Here is a 26685-nt window from a genome sequence, read left to right on the forward strand (position 1 = left end):
CATATGATTCATATGCCGGATACAGCGGCTCTAGACCTCTATATAGCTAATCAATGCAATGTGCATGCATGCATATCACCGACGCAAACTGAAAGGATAGGCACAATTAGCATGTGACTTGTAAATTTGTAAGCTGTTACAAATCGACACGTCAAAACTAGGAGAGATGAACGACTCATATATATGCATCAATCAAAGGAGCTTTTCAGACAGTCAATGTTGGGTTTGCAGTGGAGATGTGCTCAGCTTCGTTGACCTGATGATAGCTGACAGGTTCCATGACCTGATGAAACTGGAGTTCTTTAGCTCCAACTGATAGAGTGACAGGTTATGTTGTCTCATGATTTTTCAATTCAATTGCCTTCTATTCGAGCTCACAGACCAAGCTTCATCGGTATAAATGGCAAACAAATGCCTGTATTATTTAGGTTCATTCTCAGAAATCACAGCAATGCCGATTTCTTGAGCAAATAATTAATTAATTAATTGCTAGGCTGCAGTCCTGTATTTAAGTAATCCCCTATCCTTCATAGTTCATACAAATCTGATGAATCCTACAGACTGCAATCGGGGACTATTTTCTGACATATAATTTTGACGTTTCACTAACTCCTAATGAACGCTCTTGTATTTATGGAAGTATTACATATTGGCAGAAACACGAGTGAATTTCTGAGGTCGAGACCTTTATCACCAAACATCTCTCAAGTATCTCCCTTCCATCTGCAAGCTCTTCACGTAGCTTTCTGTGTTAGAGTTATCCAAAGAACCCTGAAAATTCAAGGCAAACATTCAGCAAGTTGAGATGAAAGCAAGCTAGTACTACTTAATACTGCTTGCCGAAAACGATGCAACAAAGTATTTTTGCCAGTAAAAGCACGTCAAAACTCTGGATTTATTTTGATCTCTGATTTAGAAATGTGCATTTCTCTCTAGTGCATCACCCCACCCTCCCACTAAGAAAACTGGATCCAACAGATACCCCGGTGATGATATAACATACACTTTGTGATGCTAACAATACCTGTTCCTGCACGATGGTGTGTAGTGTGCGGTGTACATCTCTAGCCATGCCCTTTGCGTCACCACAGACATAAATGTAACCACCCTGAGAAATGATGCTCCAGATCTCGGGAGCCTGGGAATATAACAAAGCAATGGTGATAAAAAGGAAATAAAAACTACCTTATATTAACACAAAAGGATCAATGCATTACCTTCTCTGTCATTTTGTGCTGAACATACTCCTTTGTAGGACCCTCACGAGAAAAGGCTATACTCAACTTGGACAATGCACCGGCATCAACAAAATTGTTGAGCTCATCCTCATATATGAAGTCCTGAACAGAGCACACCAGTAAGGGAATTTAAGAGGCTAGGAAGTGTTCTAATTACCGATCACCAATAAGATAGTTTCCGACACAAACTACAATGCAGAAAAGTTTTCTGACAGTTAAGGAGATCTCTCACAAGGTGCATGTGTGCACAACCACATTACACAATATCTGTGGCAGATATTCATAGTATTCTTACTACATTTTAAAAAAACACCTATGACCAACAGATTCATAAATTGTAAAGTTTTCTTAATACAAACTGTAGATGAATATGAATAAGGTAGAAATCTAAGTCATACCATCTTCCGATTTCTGCACCCAAAGAATAGGATGGCATGGCCAAGTTCTACACCAGTTTCCTTTAGAGCTAGTCTTTCCTGCCAGTGCCAAATGCATAATAAATCAATTGAAATCATAAGGGTCAATATTTGAGGAAACAGGAAAAAGGGAAAGCAAACCTGTAAGAAGCCCCTAAAAGGTGCAAGACCAGTTCCAGGGCCTATCATTACAATAGGCACAGTAGGATCAGTGGGCAGTTTGAAGTTTGACTGCCTCACAAAAATCGGTGCCGAGCTACATTCTTGGCTCTCTTCCAAGGGAGTTGAGTTCTGTATTCTCAATAGCACAATCATCAGACTAAAATGTTTACTGGATGGCATCATCATAACATACTTCAAACAGCTATATTTTTATACTTGACCATATAATCATTATTTTCAAAGGTAAATTTTCCTCCCAAGATAAAAACAAGTGTTCTCCTTTGAAAAATAAAACCTTTAAGTAATAATGTATACATGGAAACAGGTCAACAACTACAGACGACATATATCAAGAACCCTTGGAAGTCTCATATAATTTTTACGAAGTAATACAAAACTGTTACTGAATCAAATGAGTTGTTTAATATCATTGACATAATGACACACAGCCATCATGGTAAGTTCACCATGAGAACTATGATTCAACATGGAGTTTCTGAAAGGGGACAGAAACAGGTTCATGATTTACAATGGCCATATTCAATTATCTACCAATCTTGAAAAAAGAGATGCAGAATGCACAGTGACTATAATATGGAAACAGAGTGCCTTCTCACTATGATAGAACAAGGACTAGTATACCTTCATCCAAGTAGAACAAACTCCTTTATGGATCCTTCCAGTAGGGGTTGGCCCATACACTAGTGCACATGTTACATGAATTCTTGTCGGAGCCATCCTGCAGCAATGTAATAGAATGGCTTTAAATTGATAGGTCAATTTGCTTAGGTTAGAATGGTATAATTTCTGACCAGACCTCGGTGAGGAAGAAATCGAGTAGTATCTCGGCTGCAGTCGCGGAGCAATAGCTGCAAAGAAGACACCAAGTGGAGGCTTTGCTGATGGGAACTCTGACAAAACTTCCAAGAGACTTCGTTGACTAGAAACTATCCATTGAGAATACTCCTTCTGCCCAATGAAGCTCACGTGAGAAACACCACCAACATCAGAAAGTATAAACTTATATTAAAAACTAACCTTTCCAGCAGGGGATGCTAGGTGTCTTAGCCTCTCAGCCTCTTTGGGATCAGATGCATGGGCAGCCAAAGCAATTAAAGCACTCTGCATCAACCAATTAAGAAATATTGATATAAATACCAATATCCAGAAAAAAAAAGTATATAGAATACAAGTTAGATCTGCAAAAAATCACCTTCTTAGGAGAACTCAGAAGGTCAGCATATCTGCCTAGTGCAGTCCTCACAGTACAAGGAGAAGGGAAAGGAGATGGCAAAGAACCCCCGAAAAGTGGAGTGCCATCCTCTTGGTCAGAATAAATTGAGAATAAGGTATCTGGTGAATAACCTAACAGATTTTCTGCCTCCTCTACAGTCTCTGTGCAGTTTTCAGCATATACACCGACATGATCCCCAGTCCCATATCTGTTCAAAAAATGGGGGTCATTAGCAGTCTGAAGCCTGCACACCGATGAAAGAAGGAACATGTCTGCAATTTTCTCAACCAACTCCTAAATTTGGAGAGTAACAAATCCAGATAATAGCATATGCTTACATAAGACTAGTCCCTGCAATATCAAACTCTAAATGAATGCAAGACCGGTCAGAAGCTGGCGTATGAAGCTCCCGCCGCACAGCCACATTTGCTCTGCAAGAAACGCATGATCAGAGTTTGTTCAAACCACACCCAGTGTCTCAATGCAGGCTCATAAAAGAAATAATCTCATACCTGCAAGGATGCTGAATGTCATATACAGCATGACCATTACTGAGACTAAAAGTTTTGTTCATATGCATGGCTTCCTCTGGTTCAACCAATACAACTCTATATTCAGGAATAGCAGCTGTGTAATGAGTTGGTGCTGGCGATGTATTATCTTCAACACGCAGCAATTTATCCAATTCTGGCCACAGAAGTTCCTTCCTTTAGTTGAACAACCAAAGCATTAGCTTTTGTTTTATAAATTTGATACCGATGTTAAAAATATATATATATGCACAAATAGAATCATTGTCAAATCAATGCCTGAGTTCAAAGTTGTGACCAAGGTAAGCTCATTACAGTGCGTACCATGCATTGAAGTCATCCTCAATGCATTGATCATCATCTCCAAGACCAAGAGGAACAATGCGTTTTCCACCTGTAAGAGATGTGGAGAAGAGTGAACCCAAATGATAAAGAACACGACAGGTTAGAAATCATGTGACCAGAATGTTGCAAAGATGAAGAATATCTCACTGAAAATTACTACATGATAAACCTATTGCTCAGATCCATTGGAGATAAGTCTAATTTGATTTAGCTGCACACTTATACTACATTAATAGCCCCACTTCTGAGTTCTGAGTCTAATAAGCACTCTACAGAATATTGGTAGATGAAAAGGTATAAGATTGAAGTATTAATAAAGCATGTGATCCTAGCAGCAAACCGCGCTGATAAAATTATAAGGCTTTTCAGAGCACGTTACTGAGTAACTACATAAAAAGATTGCATTAAGTTGTATCCCTTATCCTGTACTCTAATTTCTGCCAATGTTTATTAGCATACAGCTCTTGGGTGAGCATGAACGATACATGCAAAGTTATGACTTTGGAATATAGATAAAACGGTAATGCATTGTAGTCATTCAAACTTTGGTTACCTTGTTCAGCGAGGAGTTGGTCAACCACCTTTCCAACCTTCAGTTTAAAAAGACAATGTAAGTATACAAATCGGGCTCTATATATACGCCTAACATCAATGTAGAAGCACCAGCAAACCTTGTTAAAATGCTCGTACTGCCTATTTCCAAGGCCAAAGACCCCAAACCGAAGATTACTCAACCACTCGCCTCTCTCATTCCCCTGCACTCGAACCAAACAAAAAGGCCATTAACAGAAAATACAACGCTCACCTGTGAAAGTGCTATATGAACTGTAGATTTGAGATCAAACCTCCGCAAACCATTTATAGAACCTCGCCGCATTATCCGTTGGCTCCCCATCTCCATACCTGTGACAACAATAGGATGGCAACTTAGGTATTCATTGGAACCAAAATTCAACCACTCTAGTTTATCCCGACTTAATCGATATCCACTAAGAAATAGCAGAAGTGGAGATGGCACCTACGTTGCCAGGAAGAACAGGGCGATGTTCTCCTTCTTAAGTTTGTGTTCAAAATCCTCATCCTCCGCAGCATACTCATCCTAAACCCCGAACAAGAGAGGCATGGATGAATCAATACAGAGAAGGCAAAAGCGTATGAATTTTTTGAGCAGCGTTAGTGGCAGCAAATCGCAGCAGCTTACCAGATCGAGCACCTTGAAGACGGCCTTGTCGTAGCGCGCCTTGGCCTCCTCCGCAAGCGCCTGCGAACCCACAACTAATTAAGCCCGGGGTTGGGGGTGCACGGGATGGATAGGGCGAGAGGACAGAGAGCAGAATCAATCCGACCTTGGCGAAGCCCTCGGCGGTGCCAGTCTGCGTGCCGAAGAAGACGGCGACCCTCTGGCGGCCGTCGTGGGGGTCAGGCTCGTCTGCCTGCTTCTTCGCGGGGGCGAGGGGCCGCGGCTGCTCCTTGGCGGCCGGCGGCGACGCGGCGGAGCGGCGGACGAGCAGCGCGACGCCGCAGCCGACGAGGACGGCGAGGGAGGTGGTGAGCAGCACGAGCAGCTGGCGGTTCTCGGCGAGCGACCACCCCGCCCCCGCCCCATCCTCCGGGCCCCGGCCGGTGAGCAGCGCCGCCAGCAGGTCCAGGGCCGAGGGCCTCATCGCCCCGCCGCCGGAGTCCATCGATGCGATCGAGGCGGCGGCGCCGCGCGGAGAGAGAGAGAGAGAGAGAGAGGGACGAGACGGGTCGGAGTCGGAGTCGGACCAAGCAGCGCAGAGCGACGCGGCGTTCACGTGTGCGCGTGTTCCGGTGCCCAAAACGTGGGAGAATTTTTTTTTTCTTTTTTGGTTGAGGTATGTATTGTATTGTAACTCGTTACGTTACGTGGTGTGGCGGGGTGACACGTCCCGTGGAGATGCGGTGCACCGTGGGACTTGGCCGCTACCGTTACGTTGGGTGCGCCGCATGCATGGTTTGCTTTTGTTATTCTGTGTCGGGTCTGGAATGTCCTGGTAGGCTGCTTCGCCGGAACCAACTACAACAACGCGGCGACCTGTGCTGTGCTCGTTACCGTCGCCGTCTCCCGATTCTTGCGACGACCTTGACAGCGAACGTGCTATGCACTGCCTTCGTATGCCTCCGTACTACGAAGAGACCATCGTTTATGTTTGACAATCTAATTTGTTTAAAGTATTTTGTAGTTAGTATTTTTATTATAACTACTTGACAAAAAATAAATAATAATTTATATGTGATTATTTTAATTCTTTTAATAAATATTTTAAATAAGATGAACGGTCAGATGTTAGATAAAAAATCTATGAATATAGTTAAGGGGGTGTTTAGTTTGTAAAAGTTTTTGCAAAACATCAAATCAAGTTTTTGGATATCCATTTGAAATATTAAACATACTCTAATTACAAAATAAATTTTAGATTCCGACTGAAAATCGCAAGACGTATTTTTGAGCCTAATTAATTCGTCATTATCATATATTGGTTACTGTAGCACTTATGGCTAATCACGTTCTAATTAGGCTCAAAAGATTCGTCTCACGATTTCTCACATAACTGTGCAATTAGTTTGTTGATTCATCTATATTTAATGCTTCATTTAGATATTTAAAGATTCGATGTGATGTTTTTGGAAAGTTTTTGGAACTAAACCAGACCTAAATTGGAACGGTCAGATGTTAGTAGGCAGGTTTAGAGAAAAGTCAAGCAGCACCATGAGATTAATAATATTTCATTAATTTCAGCTTACAGTTACAAACATAAGCAGGGTGTAAAGACGAGGGCCAGGTGATTCCAAAGAAACTAAGATGACATTTAATACTTTCCCTAGCTAGAGGAGGAAACTTCGGCAAGGTCGCCGGCGAACGCTTTGACGAGGTTCTCAAAGTAGTGGCGCGTGACCATGGTGAGCCCGGCGAGCTTCTCCCTGTAGGCCCGGTACTTGTCGAAGTCGACGGTGACCTCCTCGTCGCCGGGGGTGAACACGACCTTCCTCTCCTGCTCGGCGCAGACGTGCAGCCGCTCCAGCGACGCGTTGGCGTCCTCCTGCAGGTAGTCGAACAGCCGCCGCTTGGCGGCGTCGTGCTCCGGGTCCAGGTAGTAGCCGTACGCGTACGCCCAGCCGAGCACCCGCCGCCCCTCGCCGACCTGCTTGTACGCCTCCGTCACGAACCCCAGCTCCGTCGCCGGCACGTCCGCCGCCGACGCCATCTCCTCCAGCTCCGACCTCTCCAGCGCCTCCATGTCGTCGAGCACCACGCGCAGCGACCTGAGGTTCGCGTCCCACCGCTCGTAGTGGTAGATGTACCTGTTCCGGGACGCCCTCGCCTGCCGCTGCCGCTCCTCGTCCGTGTTCTCCGCCGCCTTGCTGCCCACCACCGGGCCGTCGGCCCAGTACCGCCCGCAGTTCCGGTGGCCCTTCCATGGCTCGAGGCAGAGCCAGCAGAACTCGTGGGAGCATGGCTCGCGGCACGTCATGTGCATGCACCCGTGGTTTTTCTCGATCGGCCGCCGGCACTCGGGGCAGTGCTTCGTGTGGAAGAGCAACCACCTCGCCGTCGCCGACCCCGAGCTGCTCTTCGCCATCCACATGGACACCGTCTCGCACGACACCGGCCGGTGCGCCTGCTCGCCGCACTGCCCGCAGAACTCGTGCCCGCACGTGCAGAACACGTCGTTGCTCCGGCTGTCGCCGCCGGAGCCGACGAACTCCACGGCGCGGCTGCACCCGGGCCCCGGGCACCACTTGAGCCGGGTGCTCTCCTCCACGTACGACCGGAGCGCGAACGTCGCGTACCACTCCCTGTCCTTGCTGCCGGCGACCGCGTCGACCAGCTCCCGCACGACGGCAACCGAGCAGGACGGGTCCGGGCACCGGAGCGACAGGCACCGCGGGCCGTCGACGACCGCCGCGCGGACGTACCCACGCCAGCACTCGACGCAGTAGAAGTGGGAGCACCCGGCCGACCTCATCTGGCCGGCGGAGAACTGGTCGCAGCAGATGGCGCAGGTGAGCCGCCGGCTGTTCTCCAGCATGGGCGCGGCGGCGCCCGGCGCCAACCCGACGGCGTCGCGTACGCGCCGCTCGTCCAAGAACCACGCTTCCTGGAGCAGGTCGGGGCTCCACTTGAAGTGGCGGAGGAGGACGGCGGCGAAGCCCGGCGGGACCGAGAGCACCTCGCAGACCATGGCTACGTCCTCCTCCTGCCGCGCGCGTACACCGTCCTGGGTTAGTATGACGTATGCCTTCTCCATCGCCGACGCGACGTCCTCCTTCTCCTGAGCCTCCTGCAAACCACACTCATCGTCGTCGCCGGCGTCATCCTCTGGCTCCCCATCATAATTGTCATCGCCCACTTCAAGCATACAATCGTCGTCATCGTCGCCAACTTCAAGCATACAATCATCGTCGTCGTCCACCTCGTCGTCGGTGTAATAGTCGTAGTCGTCGGTGGCATAGTAGCTATCCTCGCCATCTCTCGACATGACTGCTCTGCGTGCAAGCAACCTAGGTCGAGAACGGATTAATGGATTCACGGGGAAAGACTGAATTTTTATAGCACAATTTTCCATCTACTCCGATCACTAGTCGGGATAACCGGGACGTACGGGTTCGATTCCACCTCCAGCTTCTTTTTTGCGATTTTTCCCACGTCCGTCCGATTGTGTTATTGTCTCGGACCGTGACAGTGCCGCGACTCGTAAAAACACCGTTCTCGCTCAATCAAATTAAGAATCGACTTGGTGGTCCAGTGCACGATCGGTCTTGGGTTCGATTCCTGCCCAAGGTAAAATTTTCCTTCCTTTTATCTGCTACGTGCAATCTCGTGTTACGTTACGTTATTTTAATTTTCTCTTAGCTGCTGCACGACGACACATTTTTTAGTTTTTCTCATTTTAATTTTTTCCACCGACTACGCATCTCTTTATTTTTCTTCTTCTCTTTTTAGTTTTTCCAATTTAATTTTTCCACCGAGAACGCATCTCTTTAATTTTTCTCGGGAAATTTCCAGCAAAAATACGTATCCCATGCACCCTTTCATCATTTATCTTTATTTTTTCTAAAAATAAACAGACGACACAATTTTTAGTTTTTCTCATTTAATTTTTCCACTGATGATGCTTTTTTTTCTCTTTTTAGTTTTTCTCATCTAATTTTTCCACCAATGATGCACTATTTTTTCTACTGTGTTTTAAACTTGAGAATGCACCGTCGGGAAAAATATATAAATTTTTAAGATGTTCCAGAAACTTAAGAACGAAGTAATAGAAAAAATTAGAAATTTAACAGTTAAAATAAATTTGAGAATGTGAAATACGAAAAATATGATAAATAATTTTGAGAACGTAGCAATCAAAAAATTGAGATTGTGAAGAAATATATTTTTTGTAAAAAATAAATCTCATTGTACAGAAGAATTATTGTGTAAACAAAGTACAGAAATCTCAGATACGTAGTAAGTCTTTCGTCTGTGCGAGTGGTCTACCATCCAGTTATCTTTATTAGATTATAAATGCAAAATAATTTTACAAATTATAAAACAATTTCACATTCACATGCCTATTATTTGACCATATATAGTGAAAATGTGCAACGATTAATTTATACTCTTTATGGACTTGTTTGTCTGTTAAATTATGCAAACATGACATATAGTTATCATTTGGTCAACTTAATTAATAATTAATTCTGAATTCTATTTATGTTTTAGTGGTGTCTTTAAGATATAATGATTCTTTTTACCCGTAGCGAAGCACAAACATCCTTGCTAGTAAACCTAAAAGGCAAGACTGGTGTGAGACGTTGTCGAGCGTCAAGGGAGTACCAAAGAAAGGGCTACTAACCGTCATCCTCCTAATCGCTTAGGAGATATAGAAAGAGAGAAACCGGCGTGTCTTCAACCGGAAGGAGAGTCTCCAGCCTATGGCAAAAATAAAAGAAGAGGCAAAAGTATAGACCATGGCAGGCACCAAGAGGCTTAGAGATTTACTCCCAAATTCTCTATAGAATCCCCTAATCTTTCGTTTTCATTTTTTATGTTCTCCTTCCTTTTCGCCTTTTGTCTTCTTCACCCCTAGGGGTCTGTATCTTATTCCGCCTTATTTAATGAAATATCACACTCTTGTGATGATTCCTTTCAAAAAAAAAAAGGGGAAGACTAGAAAACAAACTATGATGCAAATACTCTAAAATCAATGGGGCTATTGCATAAATGACCTCGTTTTGAAGTCTAACTATACATTTGATTTTATTTTTTTTACTTTGCAGATTTAACCTCGTTTTTCAAAAACGAAGGCGTCGGCTAACCCTAGTCCGTTAAGTTGAGCTTAACGGTGTTAAATGAGACATGAATTAACGTTTTTACCTTACATATTTGACATACTTATAACTGCTTATTGCACATTTGGCCCAATTTTGTACATCTATACCATGTAATAACTAATTTACTACTTGAGACAAATTTGTTTGATATTTCAGTGAATTTTGATTAAATTGACCAATGTAGTAAAATTCAACTAAAATTTGAACTAAATTCAGCTAAAATTTGAACTAAATTCAACTCAAATTTGATTAATTTAAACAAAATTCTCATGAGTTGTACATCAAAGCAATTAACAAGTACCATGTTCCGCAGTCCTCTTCAGCAGAAGATACAGTTTAGACTGTCGTTTGCATCACATATGCTAGTAGTAAAATATTGTTCAAACACTCCAATACTCCGTCCACCACTGCACCTCAGCTCACCAGCAGCCACGTCTAGAGCTAGCGCACGCATTTTCGCCTTTCCAAAGAGAAAGCAGCAGCGAATCTGGAGGTGCTTGACGAGCGAGCCGGAGGAGAGGACGCGGGCGATACGGGCGACAAGCTCGGAGACGGCGGTGGCGCCCACGGCGGCGGCGAGGTCGGCCGCCAAATCGGACGCCTGGGCCGCGAGCGCAGCGTCGAGGCGGGCGGCGGCTCCCGCGAGCGCGTCGGCGAGAGGCGCGGCGAGCAGGCGTGGGTGCGCCACGCGGAGCGGCGCGAGGAAGGCCAGGTCGGCGAGCGCCAAGGAGAGGCTGGCGCCCGCCGAGGTCGGCAGCGTGTGCGACGCGCGGTGGCCCGCGCCGCACGGCGGCTCCTGCGGCGGCGGCGTGTCGTCGCCGTCGGACTCCATGCGGAAGGGGGAGGTTTGCAACTGGATCCTCCGCGCACGCTGCCCCCGCCGCGCGAGCGCGAGCCGCCGCCGCCGCCCCTCCGCGCGCGCGCTGCCCCCGCCGGCCGCCGCCTCCGCTCGCCGCCGCAACCCCCGCCTGCCTCCTTGCTCCTGTCGGTCAGAGAGAGTGAGAGAGAGAAGATAGGGTTTGAGAGCGAGGGCATTTGGTCTTTTCGCGTGGACTTTTATTTTTTATTTATTTTTTTCATCTCTAACTTCTAACTCAGAGTCATGACCTAGCTCTAAAATCAATTCTAAATTTAAGATGAAAAATTAAATTTTGATTTATAAGTATAAGCAGAAGTGAAAAGATGGGAGGGTAAACCATTAACATCGAAAATTGTGACGTGCTATCTTTATCCCAAAATACTTTCTCTTAGAACTCAAAATTTGTTCTAAAATTATCACATCAATCACTTCTTATCCAAATATATCTATTATACCTATAACTACCTACTCACTCCTAACCTATAGAGTTGGATCCAAATCTAATATTTAACGAGGGGTATTATAGTATTTTGTCCTAACCTATAACTACGTAGAAATTTTGGTTCACACATTTCTCTGGATTTTGAAGACTTTATTTTCTAAGTATGTAAAAGCTACTAATGCTTAATTTATCTGGGTGATCTTCTTATTCTTCCCTTTCACTTACTGTCCAACTCACCCTTAAGCACGTGGCAACAAAAATCAGACTGCATACAGACCATTAACGTCGTAATATGATTGTGAGTATCTGTATAGTATTTACGGTTTAATTTATTGTTTTTATTATGAATTATAGAAGTCATATTTTAACTTGTATGTTTGTGTAGTGATATATCACATATTAATCCATCTTCACAATTTTTTCCTATTTTTTAATGACTATTTAGATAACATGCAATACACAAGAAGAGGGGATGTGATATATCCAAATAGTCATCAAAAAATTTGAAAAAAATTATACAAATAGATTAATATAAAAATATCACTATACATACATACAAGTTCAAATATGACTTATACAATTCATAACAAAAATAACAAATATGATTAGAAAAATACATATACTATTCATAGTGACCATACTATAGCTACCCACATGGATAGCTTGCGATGTGTGAGCCCTTAGAAGTGCGTGGAATGACGAGCCGAAGGATGACGTGTGGACGGCTCACACGCGGCGTGTCCATGAGCAGAGGGGATCGCTCTCCCATACAAGCCACACGACGACGTTTAATTCGGCCAAGCTGGAGGGAGCTAAGAGCATGAACAATGCGGTGATGTGGCAAGTGGTTCTACGTCGCCATGTCGGATTCGTGGCTCCAGATTGGCTTGACTTAGAAATGCTCCTTGTCTCTCACAGAGAACATAGGAGCCTCAGCTATAGCGCCCTAGGATGGCGAGAAGAAAGCGACGGTGCGATGGAAGGGGAGGAGCAGAAGTACCTACCGTAGCTGGACCGCCGCTGCAGCTCGACTGTCACCGCCGAGGCCCGAGCTCCACAGATGCCGCTCGAGCTCCGCCGCCTCCACCACCGTCGTCAGATCCGCGTCGCGCCACATGAAGATGAAGAAGGGGGGCGACGACAACGGCGCACAGGGGAGGAAGTTTGGGGGAGACAGTGTCGGCGTGAGAAGGAATGGGGACAGTCCGACGATGGAGGTTGGGGTAATTTACTTTTTTTCCTAATTTTTAGGGGGTTCAACGTAAAATTTTGGACTTCTACGTAAACTAAAAAAATTGAGGGTTATAATGAAAAATAACAGGGGCTGACATGTTGTCACGCCCAGAAATTACTCACACGAATTTCTGAACTTAATTGTGTATTGAATCCCTGTCCAGGACCAGCCAGGGTACACAAAAAGACAATGTTGATTACATAACCATCGTTCTTATAAACAACTGAAAAATTACACTTATTCTAGCGGAAATGCAGCGGAAAGAAAAACAAAGGGGCAGACTAGCTCCAGCGGGTACGGCTCCAGTCCACAGGCAACACTTCGACGGCGGAACAGCTCACTCCTGAGAGGCACCTCCATCGGACTCTGCTTCTAGCTCTGGGTTGGGAAAGGTAAGCAAGGCTGAGTACAAACCACCGTACTCAACAAGTAACACGGACAAGGGGGAAACAAATGATGCAATGGGATTAACAAGGACAGGCTCGGGTTAGTTGCGACAAAGCAGCAATTTAAATAAATAACAGAGACTGAAAGAAATAAAGGTAATTTAAATACAGTAAAGCATAAATAAAATAAGCAGTTGTAAAATACCACAACACTGTCCAACGTTACACCACGTTGCAACAGGCCCAACCACTACTCAACGTTACCCCACGCTGCAGTGGTCCCAAGTGACAACAGATTTTACTCAAGTTATTAGGGTTCACTAATCACAGTGAAGCTGGGAGTTCGCCCGTAACCGTGGGCACGGCTATTCGAATAGTTTATACTCTGATCAGAGGTGTACTACTGTACCCACAAGACACGACTCCACTACACTTGAACGTGCGCCGACATACCACCACGGCATACCGGAAAGGAGACCGTGATAGGACCCGTTACACAACCCTCCCTATTTAATCGTACCACACTTCAGGTTTCACCCCCTCCTTTACACCAAGTCGGGCAGTCCCCTCTTGCGCCTCGGTAGATCCGGAAGCAGGAGAAGCTTTCGTTACACCACGATTGCCCGTCCATACTCCATCACGCCTACCCTTGCCTGGGTACGTCAAATAGTTCGAAGTCATGCTCCAAATCCCACCTTACCCATTTCGGCATGTGGTTAGCACTTATCGACTTCCAGGGTTTCCCGTGAACCGGTCCTTAATCGCCATGGGTGCGACTCTCAAAACCATGCACCCACAGCCCACCATTATCAATATTTTAGTTGACATTAACCCGAACCGGGTAGTGAATCATTATCTCGGCTATTCAGAACTAAGCACAATTAAATGTGATCCCATGAGCTACTTGTTCTAAGCATGGCTAAGCATTAACCTAGGCCTGACTCTAATCAAGTTACCCCTGGTCCAGCAATGAACAAAGTTGGATAAACAACGGCATAATAATAAGGTTTACCCGAAAATAGCATAAAGTAAGTACTTTAATTAAAACAATGCATATTTGAAATAATAAAGCGGGGAATTTGCAATAATGGGTTCAATATGTTCAAGGATGAGTGTCACTTGCCTTGCTCTGGCCCTTGGGCAACTTCGGCGACGATCTCGAAGTAAACCGGCTCTTCGGCGGGGTCCGAATCTAAGCGACAAAGCACAAAAATAAATAAAACAGGCACAAACTCTACTGAAACAGCAAAAGAAACTATTTTTAATGGATTCTTGATAATTTTATGAATTTAATGAAATTTGAATGGACCTAAACGGAGACTAGATGAATTACTTATGAATTTTAGAAGTTTTCTCGGTTTTTTAACTAAACAGAAAAGTCCTAAATCAATTATTGCGCAATTAATGGGGCTGCTGACGTCAGCGAGGAGAGAGGAAGCTGACGGCTGACAGGTGGGGACCACCTGTCGGTGAGAGAGAGGGGGAAGGGAGAGACTGACATGCGGGACCCGGGAGGAGAGAGAGAGAGCGGGCGCGGGGAGTGACTGACGAGTGGGACCCACTCGTCAGCGAGAGGGAACAGAGAGCTGGGGACCGAACGCGCGGCTCGGCGGACGGCGGCGACCGGCGGGAGCGGCGGGCGACGCGGCGGCGGCGGCGCACGGCGACGGCGACGGCGACGACCGGCGAGCGGTGACGGCGCGACGGCAACGACGGCCGGGGCGGCGACGCACGGGCGCAAGAGACGGCGGCTGGCGAGCGGCGGCAGCGCGGCACGCGCGGGCGCAAGAGACGGCGGCTGGCGAGCGGCGGCAGCGCGGCACGCGCGGGCGCAAGAGACGGCGGCCAGACGTCGGCGACGCGGAGGCGACGACGACCACGGTGGCCGACGGGAGCGGCGGGCTTCGGCCTCGTCCGGCGACGGCACGCGACTCGGCGGCGGTCGGCCGGAAAGGGGGAGAAAGAGGGGAGGAGGGTGCGGTGGCTCACCGGCGACGGCGAGGGCGCGGACGGGTCGGCGAGACCGAGGCGAAGGTGGCGACGCGGGCGGGTGCGGGAGATCGGTGGTGGCGGTGGAGATCGATCGGCGGCAGCGACGGGCGAGACGCGGCGGCGGCCGGGCGACGAGGGAACGCGCGGCGCCGAGGAGGCTCCCTGGTGACGGCGAGAGCGGCAACAAGTCGACGACAGAGGGACGGAGGTGGTGACGCAACAGAGCGGCGACGACCGGCGACGGGCGACGAGATTGCGCGGTGGCGACGAACGGCGGCAGCGCGGCGGCGACTCGAGCGACGATGGAAAGCGAGCGACGGCGCGCGGCGACTCGGGATTTATAGGGTGGCGGCGACCGGCTAGGGCGGGCGGAGGTTGGAGACCGAGTCGGCGACGACGCGGTCCCGGCGGCGGCAGATGCGGCGGCGGTGGTTGCGGCGCGGCGGCGGAGTTCGGCTCGGACGCGGCGCGTCGCGGGCGCGGGCGCGGAACAGTCACTGACGGGTGGGCCCCACCTGTCAGTGGCGCGGGAGAGAGGAGGGAGGCGACGCGGACTCGCGGCGCGGGCGAGCGGCTAGCTGGGCCGAGCGGCGGCCCAGGCGGAGCGCGCGGTGGCGGGCGGAGGGAGGCCGGTCGGCTGGGCCGGCCGAGGAGGAGGATGGGCCGGCTCGGCTGGGCCGGCCCGGGAAGGAAAAGAAAAAGAGAAAGAAAAAGGAAAAAGAGAGAGGGAGGAAAATTGGACTTCCGCCCAATTTGAGAAGGAAGGGAAAAAGAAAGGAAAAAGGAGGGAAAAAGGAAAACCCCACTTTTGCCGAGTTTTAAATTAATTTGTTTGGCCAAATTTTATACTTCTGCAATTTGAATTTAAATCCTGTTAGTCGATTTGCGAGCCTCGATTTAAGTGAATTAATCCTTTTAGAGGGATTTTTCCTGAGTTAATTAAGCCAATTGTTATTTACGGATTTCTTTTTACGACTTAGGCTTAGGACGAAACTCCGGGTGTGACAAACCTACCCCCCTTAAACGGAATCTCGACCCCGAGATTCGGAGGCACTGGCGAAGAGGTGCGGATGGGCGGCCTTGAGCTCATCTTCTCTTTCCCATGTTGCTTCTTCTTCTGAGTGGTGACTCCACTGAACCCTGCAGAATCTGATCACACGGTTCCGAGTTTTCCTTTCACTGGTTTCTAGAATCCGTGCTGGCTTCTCCACATAAGTTAGATCTTCCTGCAGATCGATGTGCTCGGAGTTGGCCTGTTCCTCAGGCACACGGAGACACTTCTTGAGCTGCGACACATGGAACACGTCATGGATTCCGGCCATGTTAGCGGGGAGTTCCAACTGATACGCAACCTCTCCCCTGCGTTCCACTATCCGGTATGGTCCCACGAAACGTGGTGCCAATTTTCCTTTGGTCTGAAACCGGTGCGCTCCTCGCAAAGGTGTGACGCGGAGGTACACATAGTCTCCTGCTTCGAAGGCTAAGTCCCTTCGACGATTATCCGCATAACTCTTCTGTCTGGTTTGGGCCGTTTTCAACCTTTCACGGATTATTCTGACCTTTTCTTCCGCTTGGCTTAAAACTTCAGTCCCAAAAACTTGACGTTCTCCTGTTTGATCCCAGAAGAGGGGTGTACGACACTTTCGCCCATACAATGCTTCAAAAGGTGCCATCTGCAGACTGGCTTGATAACTGTTGTTGTATGAGAACTCTGCATACGGTAGATTCTTATCCCAAGTTCCACCAAAGTCGAGAGCGCAAGCTCTGAGCATATCTTCAAGAATCTGATTTACCCTCTCTGTCTGACCATCTGTCTGGGGATGATAAGCCGTACTGAAGTTCAGTCGGGTTCCCAATTCTTCCTGTAGCTTCTGCCAAAACTTTGAAGTAAACTGACTCCCACGGTCAGAAACGATCTTCTTCGGTACTCCATGTAGACACATGATCCTAGCCAAGTAAATCTCGGCTAATCTTTTCCCTGAGTAGGTAGTGTGAACTGGTATGAAATGAGCGACCTTTGTCAATCGATCAACAATTACCCAAATCGAGTCATGACCAGCAGCAGTCCTTGGTAAACCAGTGATGAAATCCATCCCGATTTCTTCCCATTTCCATTCTGGAATCTGGAGAGGTTGCAATAGTCCTGCTGGCCTTTGGTGTTCTGCTTTGACTCGTTGACAAACATCGCACAAGGCGACGTATTCTGCAATCTCTCTCTTCATACTAACCCACCAAAACTTTTCTTTGAGGTCCTGATACATCTTAGTACTCCCGGGGTGAATAGAGTACTGGGTTTGATGAGCTTCTTGGAGTATCAACTCCTTCAACTCCTTGTTATCTGGTACGCACAACCTGTTTCCCATCCAGATTGTTCCATGTTCATCTTCTGAAAAATCTCGAGCCTTACCAACTCGCATATTTTTCTTTAGTTCGGCTATCTCCGGATCATTTGCTTGGGATTGGCGTACTTGATCCACCAAAGTGGGCTGCGCTTCTAGGGCTGCCACAAAACCTTCGTCGACTAAACCCAAATTTAGTCGTTCAAACTCCTGTTGCAACTGCTCACAAACTTCTGTTGACATCGCAGCGTTGCAGTAATTCTTCCGGCTCAAGGCATCTGCAACTACATTCGCTTTGCCTGGATGGTAGTGGATACTTAGATCATAATCCTTGATCAATTCCAACCATCTTCGCTGACGGAGATTCAAATCCGGTTGTGTAAAGATATACTTTAAACTCTTATGATCCGTATACACTTCACACTTGTTACCGATCAAGTAGTGTCGCCAAATCTTTAGGGCATGCACCACAGCTGCTAATTCCAAGTCGTGAGTCGGGTAGTTACCCTCATGTGGTCTCAACTGACGAGAGGCGTAAGCAACCACCTTTCCTTCTTGCATTAGCACACATCCCAGTCCTGATCTGGATGCGTCACAGTAAACCTGGAAGTCCTTCGTTTGATCCGGCAAAACCAACACGGGTGCCGAAACCAACCTTTGCTTGAGCTCTTCAAAACTCCTATCGCACTCTCTTGACCACTTGAACTTCTCTTCCTTTTTCAACAACTGTGTCATTGGCTTGGCTATCTTTGAGAAATTCTCAATGAACCGGCGGTAATAGCCCGCAAGTCCTAAGAAACTCCTGATTTGGGAAACCGTCTTAGGCGGGGTCCACTTGATCACTGACTCCACATTACTGGGGTCTACGGCTACACCTTGGGCATTGATCACATGGCCAAGGAACTTCACTTCATGCAGCCAAAAATCACACTTGCTGAACTTGGCGTACAACTGGTGTTCCCTTAGCTTTTCTAGCACAATCCGCAAATGTTGCTCGTGCTCTTCTTCTGACTTGGAGTAGACAAGAATGTCGTCGATGAAGACAACCACAAACTTATCCAGGTATTCCATGAACACCTTATTCATGAGATTCATGAAGAATGCCGGGGCATTGGTAAGTCCAAACGACATTACCGTACACTCATACAAGCCATAGCGAGTAATGAATGCCGTCTTAGGGATATCTTCTTCCCGAATTCTCAACTGGTGATACCCTGATCTCAAATCGATCTTGGAGAAAACTCTGGCTCCCTTCAACTGATCAAATAGGTCATCAATCCTTGGCAGAGGATACTTATTCTTGATAGTGACATCGTTCAAAGCACGATAGTCCACACACATTCTCTTAGTTTTGTCCTTCTTCTCAACAAAAATAACCGGGGCACCCCAAGGCGAGGTACTCGGGCGGATGTAACCTTTCTGAAGCTGTTCATCCACTTGCTTCTTCACTTCTGCCATCTCATTGGCGGCCATCCTGTAGGGTCTCTTATAGATCGGTGCGGTTCCGGGTACCAAGTCGATACGGAACTCGATCTCTCTTTCTGGCGGCATCGTTGTGAGATCATCTGGAAACACCTCCGGATACTCACAAACCACTGGTATGTCTTCCAACTTCTTTGGGTCTTTGTCTTTTTCCGAGGGCTGCTCTTCGGCTTCCATCTGATTCAAACAAGTCCTGGTTGACACTGACTCCAGCGACTGATAAGTCACCACTTTACCTTCTTCACTGGTCAAGGTGACTGTACGCTTGGCACAATCAATCACTCCTTGATGCTTGGTAAGCCAGTCCATTCCCAAAATGACATCTAGGTCTTTAGATTCGAGAAGGATGAGATTGGCTAGAAAGGGTGTCCCTTGGATTTCTATGGGCACAACAGGGCTATAAAGGTCCGAAAACATACTATGCCCTGGAGTGTTAACCCGCATCGGATCTCTTAACTTTTCCCTTTTTAACCCAAGCATTCCCACAAACTTCCTTGAAATAAAAGAGTGTGTAGCACCAGAATCAAAAAGTATTGTAGCAGGTACGGAGTTGACAGGAAACGTACCCAGTATTACTTCTGGCGCAGCCTGTGCTTCTTCGGCGGTGACGTGATTCACGCGAGCTTGCACAAACCTTTGCCCACTGCGCTTCGGCTTCGGGCACTTGTCAGCAAAGTGACCTGGGTCGCCACAGTTGTAGCACACCCCAGGCTTTGCACCCGCATCCTTCCTGGCTGGAGGAGGTTGAGCTGTCGGTGGAGGAGCATTCTGTTGCCGGGGAGCTAGGGCAGGAAGAGCGCGTTGAGGTGGAGCACGCTGGGACGAAGCACTGGAGAAGTTGTTGGGGTTGTAAGGACGATGTTGGCGGACAATGAAGGTTGATTGCCCGTGTTGTTGATTCTGAGGATAGGGACCGGTGTGGAATCGGGGCTTCTGAGGAGGCGGCTGGTTAGACCTGAACTGCGAAGCCTTCCTCTTCTTGTCCATCTGGAGGTGCTGGTCCTCTTGACGGATGGCCTTGTCCACTAGTTTCTCAAAATCAGCATAGTCGCCCGAAAGCAACTGCTTCTTCAGTTCATCATCCAAGCCTCCGAGGAACTTTTCTTGCCTTTCGGCGTCGGTGCGGACATCCTCGGGAGCGTATCGCGCTAGGCGATTGAACTCATGAAGGTACTCTGTCACTGTCTTGGTACCTTGCTGCAGAGCGCGGAACTCACGCTTCTTCTGGGTGACTATCCCGTCAGGGATATGGGCCTTGCGGAAGTTAAGACAGAACTCCGCCCAAGTCACTTCTGTGGTAGCAGTGCGGGTAGCCAGGAAATTATCCCACCAAGCGGAGGCGGGACCCATCAGTTGATGTGCGGCGAAGGAAACCTTCTCTTGGTCAGTGCACTGCAATAAGTTGAGCTTCTTCTCGATAGCATGGAGCCAATCACTTGCCTCCATGGGGTTGGTGGTGCTTGAGAAAGTTGGGGGACGGACGCGGAGGAACTCCGGCAACTTGGACTGCACTGGGGGTGGTCCCTGCTGTTGCTGGTTATTCTGACTTTGATTTAGAAGCTGTTGTAGCAGTTGTTGGTGTTGCTGCTGTTGCTGTTGCATCTGCTGCATCATCCAAGAGAGCATCTGCGTCTGGTTAGCAAGAACCTGGGCAAGCGACGGGTTCTCTGGTGGGGGCGGCGGGGGCGGTCCTCCGGTGCTGGACTGGTCGGTGTCGCGGTTGCCGTGGCGGGTGTTCACCATCTGCGGGGCGGGAGGACAGAAAGAGAAAGAAGAAAAAGAAACGACTAAGCAAACAGGGGCTTTATTTAATTAGTGAACTGTAATTGTCTTGCTTAAGAAACACACTTAAAAACCACACAACTCCTGGCGGCACAACCATAACCCCACTACTGCTATGGTTCACCACTAGCCCCAAGCGAAGCAAACCTAACACACCAAAACTAGCACACAACGACTAAAACGAAGCTAAGGGCGGCGTCTAGGGCACGGAAGGAGAGCGACGATCGACGACAGGGGACGGATCTTCTTCCTCGTCTTCAGAGCGGCTTCTTGAGTTGCTGGGGAGGCCATCTTCATCTTCACCAGAAGCGGACTCGCTGCTGCTCGAGACCGTGACGACCCTGTTGCGGTTCCTTGTTGCGTTGAACGGGGAGACACCTTCCTCGGGCACTGGGGTCGGAGAGGTTGGCACTATCTGCATCAGGGGTCCTGATCCATCCGGGGCACCGGGGTAGGACTGAACTCTGGGCGGTCCACGGGTTCGCTTCCTTGCCGTCGTGCGACACCTTGCACCTTCGGGCTCTGGGAGTCCTTTGAGCCTGGCATTCTCCTTCTTCAAGCGGTCGACCTCATCTTGCAGACGAGCGATCTGAGTGAGCTTGGCGTCGTTTAGAGCCTTGGACGCTTCGTGGAGGTCGTGATGCATCTGGTCGAGGCCCTGCAGCACCGTGCACATCCTACCGAAGGTAGGGTCTTGCTCACTTCGGGCAGACCGAAACCTACTGACCATGGAATTGGATCCACGACCAGGGTGATACCGATAAGCCGAATGCCGAAACGTCAGGTCATGCCTGGCCCTGAGCGTTGTCATCAGACTGTAGGCAGCTTCCTGGCAGGCATGCTCATGCGAACCTCCAGCTCCTTCTGCTTCCAAGTTAGGGAGGAAACCGGGGATTCCATGTAGCTCCAATCTTACTCGGTGGGGAAACTCGCCTTCAAGAGGATGGATCGTGGTGTACTCCGGCTCATAGGGGTATCCTGCGGTGAATGAGACTCTTGCCAACTCTGCCACGAATCCAGCCATTCCGTTTCCACGATGGTACAAGGGGTGGTCAGCCATCTAAAGAGCACAAGGATTTGGAATCAATAGATGCAAAATTTTATTTCAAGATAAATAAATCATAAAAGAAAAAAAAAAAGTAAATAAAGTTTTACCCGTAAATCGATTTACTCACGCTTTTCAACAAAAGGGGTTTTGTCTTTTTAAATCACTCACGCTTTTGAAAAACACTCCCACTTTCGCAAACTATGCACAAACATGAAAAGCAGAGGGCTCTTAGGGTTTCCATTGGGCTGATCCTACGGTCAAACCTGGCTCTGATACCAACTTGTCACGCCCAGAAATTACTCACACGAATTTCTGAACTTAATTGTGTATTGAATCCCTGTCCAGGACCAGCCAGGGTACACAAAAAGACAATGTTGATTACATAACCATCGTTCTTATAAACAACTGAAAAATTACACTTATTCTAGCGGAAATGCAGCGGAAAGAAAAACAAAGGGGCAGACTAGCTCCAGCGGGTACGGCTCCAGTCCACAGGCAACACTTCGACGGCGGAACAGCTCACTCCTGAGAGGCACCTCCATCGGACTCTGCTTCTAGCTCTGGGTTGGGAAAGGTAAGCAAGGCTGAGTACAAACCACCGTACTCAACAAGTAACACGGACAAGGGGGAAACAAATGATGCAATGGGATTAACAAGGACAGGCTCGGGTTAGTTGCGACAAAGCAGCAATTTAAATAAATAACAGAGACTGAAAGAAATAAAGGTAATTTAAATACAGTAAAGCATAAATAAAATAAGCAGTTGTAAAATACCACAACACTGTCCAACGTTACACCACGTTGCAACAGGCCCAACCACTACTCAACGTTACCCCACGCTGCAGTGGTCCCAAGTGACAACAGATTTTACTCAAGTTATTAGGGTTCACTAATCACAGTGAAGCTGGGAGTTCGCCCGTAACCGTGGGCACGGCTATTCGAATAGTTTATACTCTGATCAGAGGTGTACTACTGTACCCACAAGACACGACTCCACTACACTTGAACGTGCGCCGACATACCACCACGGCATACCGGAAAGGAGACCGTGATAGGACCCGTTACACAACCCTCCCTATTTAATCGTACCACACTTCAGGTTTCACCCCCTCCTTTACACCAAGTCGGGCAGTCCCCTCTTGCGCCTCGGTAGATCCGGAAGCAGGAGAAGCTTTCGTTACACCACGATTGCCCGTCCATACTCCATCACGCCTACCCTTGCCTGGGTACGTCAAATAGTTCGAAGTCATGCTCCAAATCCCACCTTACCCATTTCGGCATGTGGTTAGCACTTATCGACTTCCAGGGTTTCCCGTGAACCGGTCCTTAATCGCCATGGGTGCGACTCTCAAAACCATGCACCCACAGCCCACCATTATCAATATTTTAGTTGACATTAACCCGAACCGGGTAGTGAATCATTATCTCGGCTATTCAGAACTAAGCACAATTAAATGTGATCCCATGAGCTACTTGTTCTAAGCATGGCTAAGCATTAACCTAGGCCTGACTCTAATCAAGTTACCCCTGGTCCAGCAATGAACAAAGTTGGATAAACAACGGCATAATAATAAGGTTTACCCGAAAATAGCATAAAGTAAGTACTTTAATTAAAACAATGCATATTTGAAATAATAAAGCGGGGAATTTGCAATAATGGGTTCAATATGTTCAAGGATGAGTGTCACTTGCCTTGCTCTGGCCCTTGGGCAACTTCGGCGACGATCTCGAAGTAAACCGGCTCTTCGGCGGGGTCCGAATCTAAGCGACAAAGCACAAAAATAAATAAAACAGGCACAAACTCTACTGAAACAGCAAAAGAAACTATTTTTAATGGATTCTTGATAATTTTATGAATTTAATGAAATTTGAATGGACCTAAACGGAGACTAGATGAATTACTTATGAATTTTAGAAGTTTTCTCGGTTTTTTAACTAAACAGAAAAGTCCTAAATCAATTATTGCGCAATTAATGGGGCTGCTGACGTCAGCGAGGAGAGAGGAAGCTGACGGCTGACAGGTGGGGACCACCTGTCGGTGAGAGAGAGGGGGAAGGGAGAGACTGACATGCGGGACCCGGGAGGAGAGAGAGAGAGCGGGCGCGGGGAGTGACTGACGAGTGGGACCCACTCGTCAGCGAGAGGGAACAGAGAGCTGGGGACCGAACGCGCGGCTCGGCGGACGGCGGCGACCGGCGGGAGCGGCGGGCGACGCGGCGGCGGCGGCGCACGGCGACGGCGACGGCGACGACCGGCGAGCGGTGACGGCGCGACGGCAACGACGGCCGGGGCGGCGACGCACGGGCGCAAGAGACGGCGGCTGGCGAGCGGCGGCAGCGCGGCACGCGCGGGCGCAAGAGACGGCGGCTGGCGAGCGGCGGCAGCGCGGCACGCGCGGGCGCAAGAGACGGCGGCCAGACGTCGGCGACGCGGAGGCGACGACGACCACGGTGGCCGACGGGAGCGGCGGGCTTCGGCCTCGTCCGGCGACGGCACGCGACTCGGCGGCGGTCGGCCGGAAAGGGGGAGAAAGAGGGGAGGAGGGTGCGGTGGCTCACCGGCGACGGCGAGGGCGCGGACGGGTCGGCGAGACCGAGGCGAAGGTGGCGACGCGGGCGGGTGCGGGAGATCGGTGGTGGCGGTGGAGATCGATCGGCGGCAGCGACGGGCGAGACGCGGCGGCGGCCGGGCGACGAGGGAACGCGCGGCGCCGAGGAGGCTCCCTGGTGACGGCGAGAGCGGCAACAAGTCGACGACAGAGGGACGGAGGTGGTGACGCAACAGAGCGGCGACGACCGGCGACGGGCGACGAGATTGCGCGGTGGCGACGAACGGCGGCAGCGCGGCGGCGACTCGAGCGACGATGGAAAGCGAGCGACGGCGCGCGGCGACTCGGGATTTATAGGGTGGCGGCGACCGGCTAGGGCGGGCGGAGGTTGGAGACCGAGTCGGCGACGACGCGGTCCCGGCGGCGGCAGATGCGGCGGCGGTGGTTGCGGCGCGGCGGCGGAGTTCGGCTCGGACGCGGCGCGTCGCGGGCGCGGGCGCGGAACAGTCACTGACGGGTGGGCCCCACCTGTCAGTGGCGCGGGAGAGAGGAGGGAGGCGACGCGGACTCGCGGCGCGGGCGAGCGGCTAGCTGGGCCGAGCGGCGGCCCAGGCGGAGCGCGCGGTGGCGGGCGGAGGGAGGCCGGTCGGCTGGGCCGGCCGAGGAGGAGGATGGGCCGGCTCGGCTGGGCCGGCCCGGGAAGGAAAAGAAAAAGAGAAAGAAAAAGGAAAAAGAGAGAGGGAGGAAAATTGGACTTCCGCCCAATTTGAGAAGGAAGGGAAAAAGAAAGGAAAAAGGAGGGAAAAAGGAAAACCCCACTTTTGCCGAGTTTTAAATTAATTTGTTTGGCCAAATTTTATACTTCTGCAATTTGAATTTAAATCCTGTTAGTCGATTTGCGAGCCTCGATTTAAGTGAATTAATCCTTTTAGAGGGATTTTTCCTGAGTTAATTAAGCCAATTGTTATTTACGGATTTCTTTTTACGACTTAGGCTTAGGACGAAACTCCGGGTGTGACACATGTAAAACCAAAGACATAAGCAAGCTACTCACCATTGTGAAAAAAGGAGTGGACTCAGACCACGTGGCACATTTTCTCTCCTCTAGAGCTACTTGATGAGGATACCCACATTGTTCATGCCCTAATCCAGCGCCAATGTGTGGTAAGGCACGAACTCATGTGCGCTTCAGAGACCGCGAAGACAGCTATGTCGACCAGATTTTCTGTGGCTTGATGGATTAGCTGTTGCAACCATAAAAATGGAGACGTTTCTTATTTTAAAGCCTTGATGTTAAATCTGACGGCTGAGATGAATTGGAGTAGGGGTTATATTTTGAGGGTTTTTTTGGTCCTTTCCCAATGGTATAAACAGAGACGCTAGGCCTATATAAGAGGTTAGAAGGCTAGGTTCTAAAGTGCAAGTTGAGGATGAGAGAAAATATATTGTGAGAATTATTTTGCTGTTATGTTATTAGGAGCTTTTAGTACTTTATGAGATATATCTAGAAGAGTTGTTTATAGTTTTTTAAGTCTAGTAATACATACTTTTGTGAACTTTATTTCAATGCAATAAAATGTAAGTTTAATTTATTTCCTACATTTAAATTATTAATTTCTATTTTCCATATTTAATATATGTTTTAATATTTTTAATGCTCTATTTTATTCTGACGTCTCTCTTCCCGTTTCTTTATTTTTAAAAAGACATCATTTTTGGATCTATGTCTTTTAATCGAACATTTTCAATTGTTTCTTTTTTTAATCTAGCATTTCTCAATTCATACAAATTAAGAGATGAGTATTAACGTTTATTTAATCGCGTCTATATTTAACACACCTCTGTAGCCACAAGTGATCCAACACTTTCTCTAATCATGATTACTAATTAGTTTTAATCCGATTTTAACTCAATGACCGCAATATTTGTAGATAGACATTGAGTAGTTGTTAACCTGGTAATTATATGTTTTAATTAGTTTTCGGTTGCTTATTTTAAGTAAAATCCATTACCAAAATCAAATAAAGTCAAAATCGGGTTTTGGGTCTGATCAAGCATAAAATGGGCTCCTACTAGACGTTGGAGCCAGAGTCAAAGTCGGGTTTCGAAATAGGCTTCTGATAGGAGTCGGAGTTGGTCGCGAGATTATAAAAGTGGCAGTAGAAATGTTGATACGGGTGAGATAATTAGAAATTCAGCTAAAAAACTAGCCAGCTGACAAATAGCAATCAAGAGTGACTAATAGATCTACAAGATTAGGCTAAACCCTTGCCGATAATCCGCCGGCACCGTTGCTTGATCGTCGCCCCG

At 48.3% G+C, this 26685-nt stretch overlaps 2 protein-coding genes across 2 annotated transcripts; both read right to left on the minus strand.

Moving 5' to 3' along the window:
* Window positions 1-393: 393 nt before the first annotated feature.
* Window positions 394-5632, minus strand: LOC102706876 (NADPH--cytochrome P450 reductase 3). Its single transcript, XM_015840965.2, has 18 exons — window positions 5272-5632; window positions 5127-5186; window positions 4948-5024; window positions 4771-4828; window positions 4597-4680; window positions 4479-4515; window positions 3905-3974; window positions 3563-3757; window positions 3389-3481; window positions 3030-3258; window positions 2855-2938; window positions 2634-2785; window positions 2459-2555; window positions 1796-1945; window positions 1637-1714; window positions 1218-1340; window positions 1025-1138; window positions 394-771 (listed from the first exon to the last, which is right to left on the minus strand). Exons 1-18 carry the CDS (start codon window positions 5608-5610, stop codon window positions 691-693), a joined length of 2121 nt encoding a protein of 706 aa, XP_015696451.2. The 5' UTR covers window positions 5611-5632; the 3' UTR covers window positions 394-690.
* Window positions 5633-6718: 1086 nt separating this feature from the next.
* LOC121055395 (probable E3 ubiquitin-protein ligase ARI7) lies at window positions 6719-8446 on the minus strand. The gene has a single exon (XM_040527899.1). It carries the CDS (start codon window positions 8425-8427, stop codon window positions 6769-6771), a length of 1659 nt encoding a protein of 552 aa, XP_040383833.1. The 5' UTR covers window positions 8428-8446; the 3' UTR covers window positions 6719-6768.
* Window positions 8447-26685: the final 18239 nt, after the last annotated feature.

This window comes from Oryza brachyantha, chromosome 9 (assembly GCF_000231095.2).
Source record: "Oryza brachyantha chromosome 9, ObraRS2, whole genome shotgun sequence".
In the NCBI taxonomy this organism is placed as follows: domain Eukaryota; kingdom Viridiplantae; phylum Streptophyta; class Magnoliopsida; order Poales; family Poaceae; genus Oryza; species Oryza brachyantha.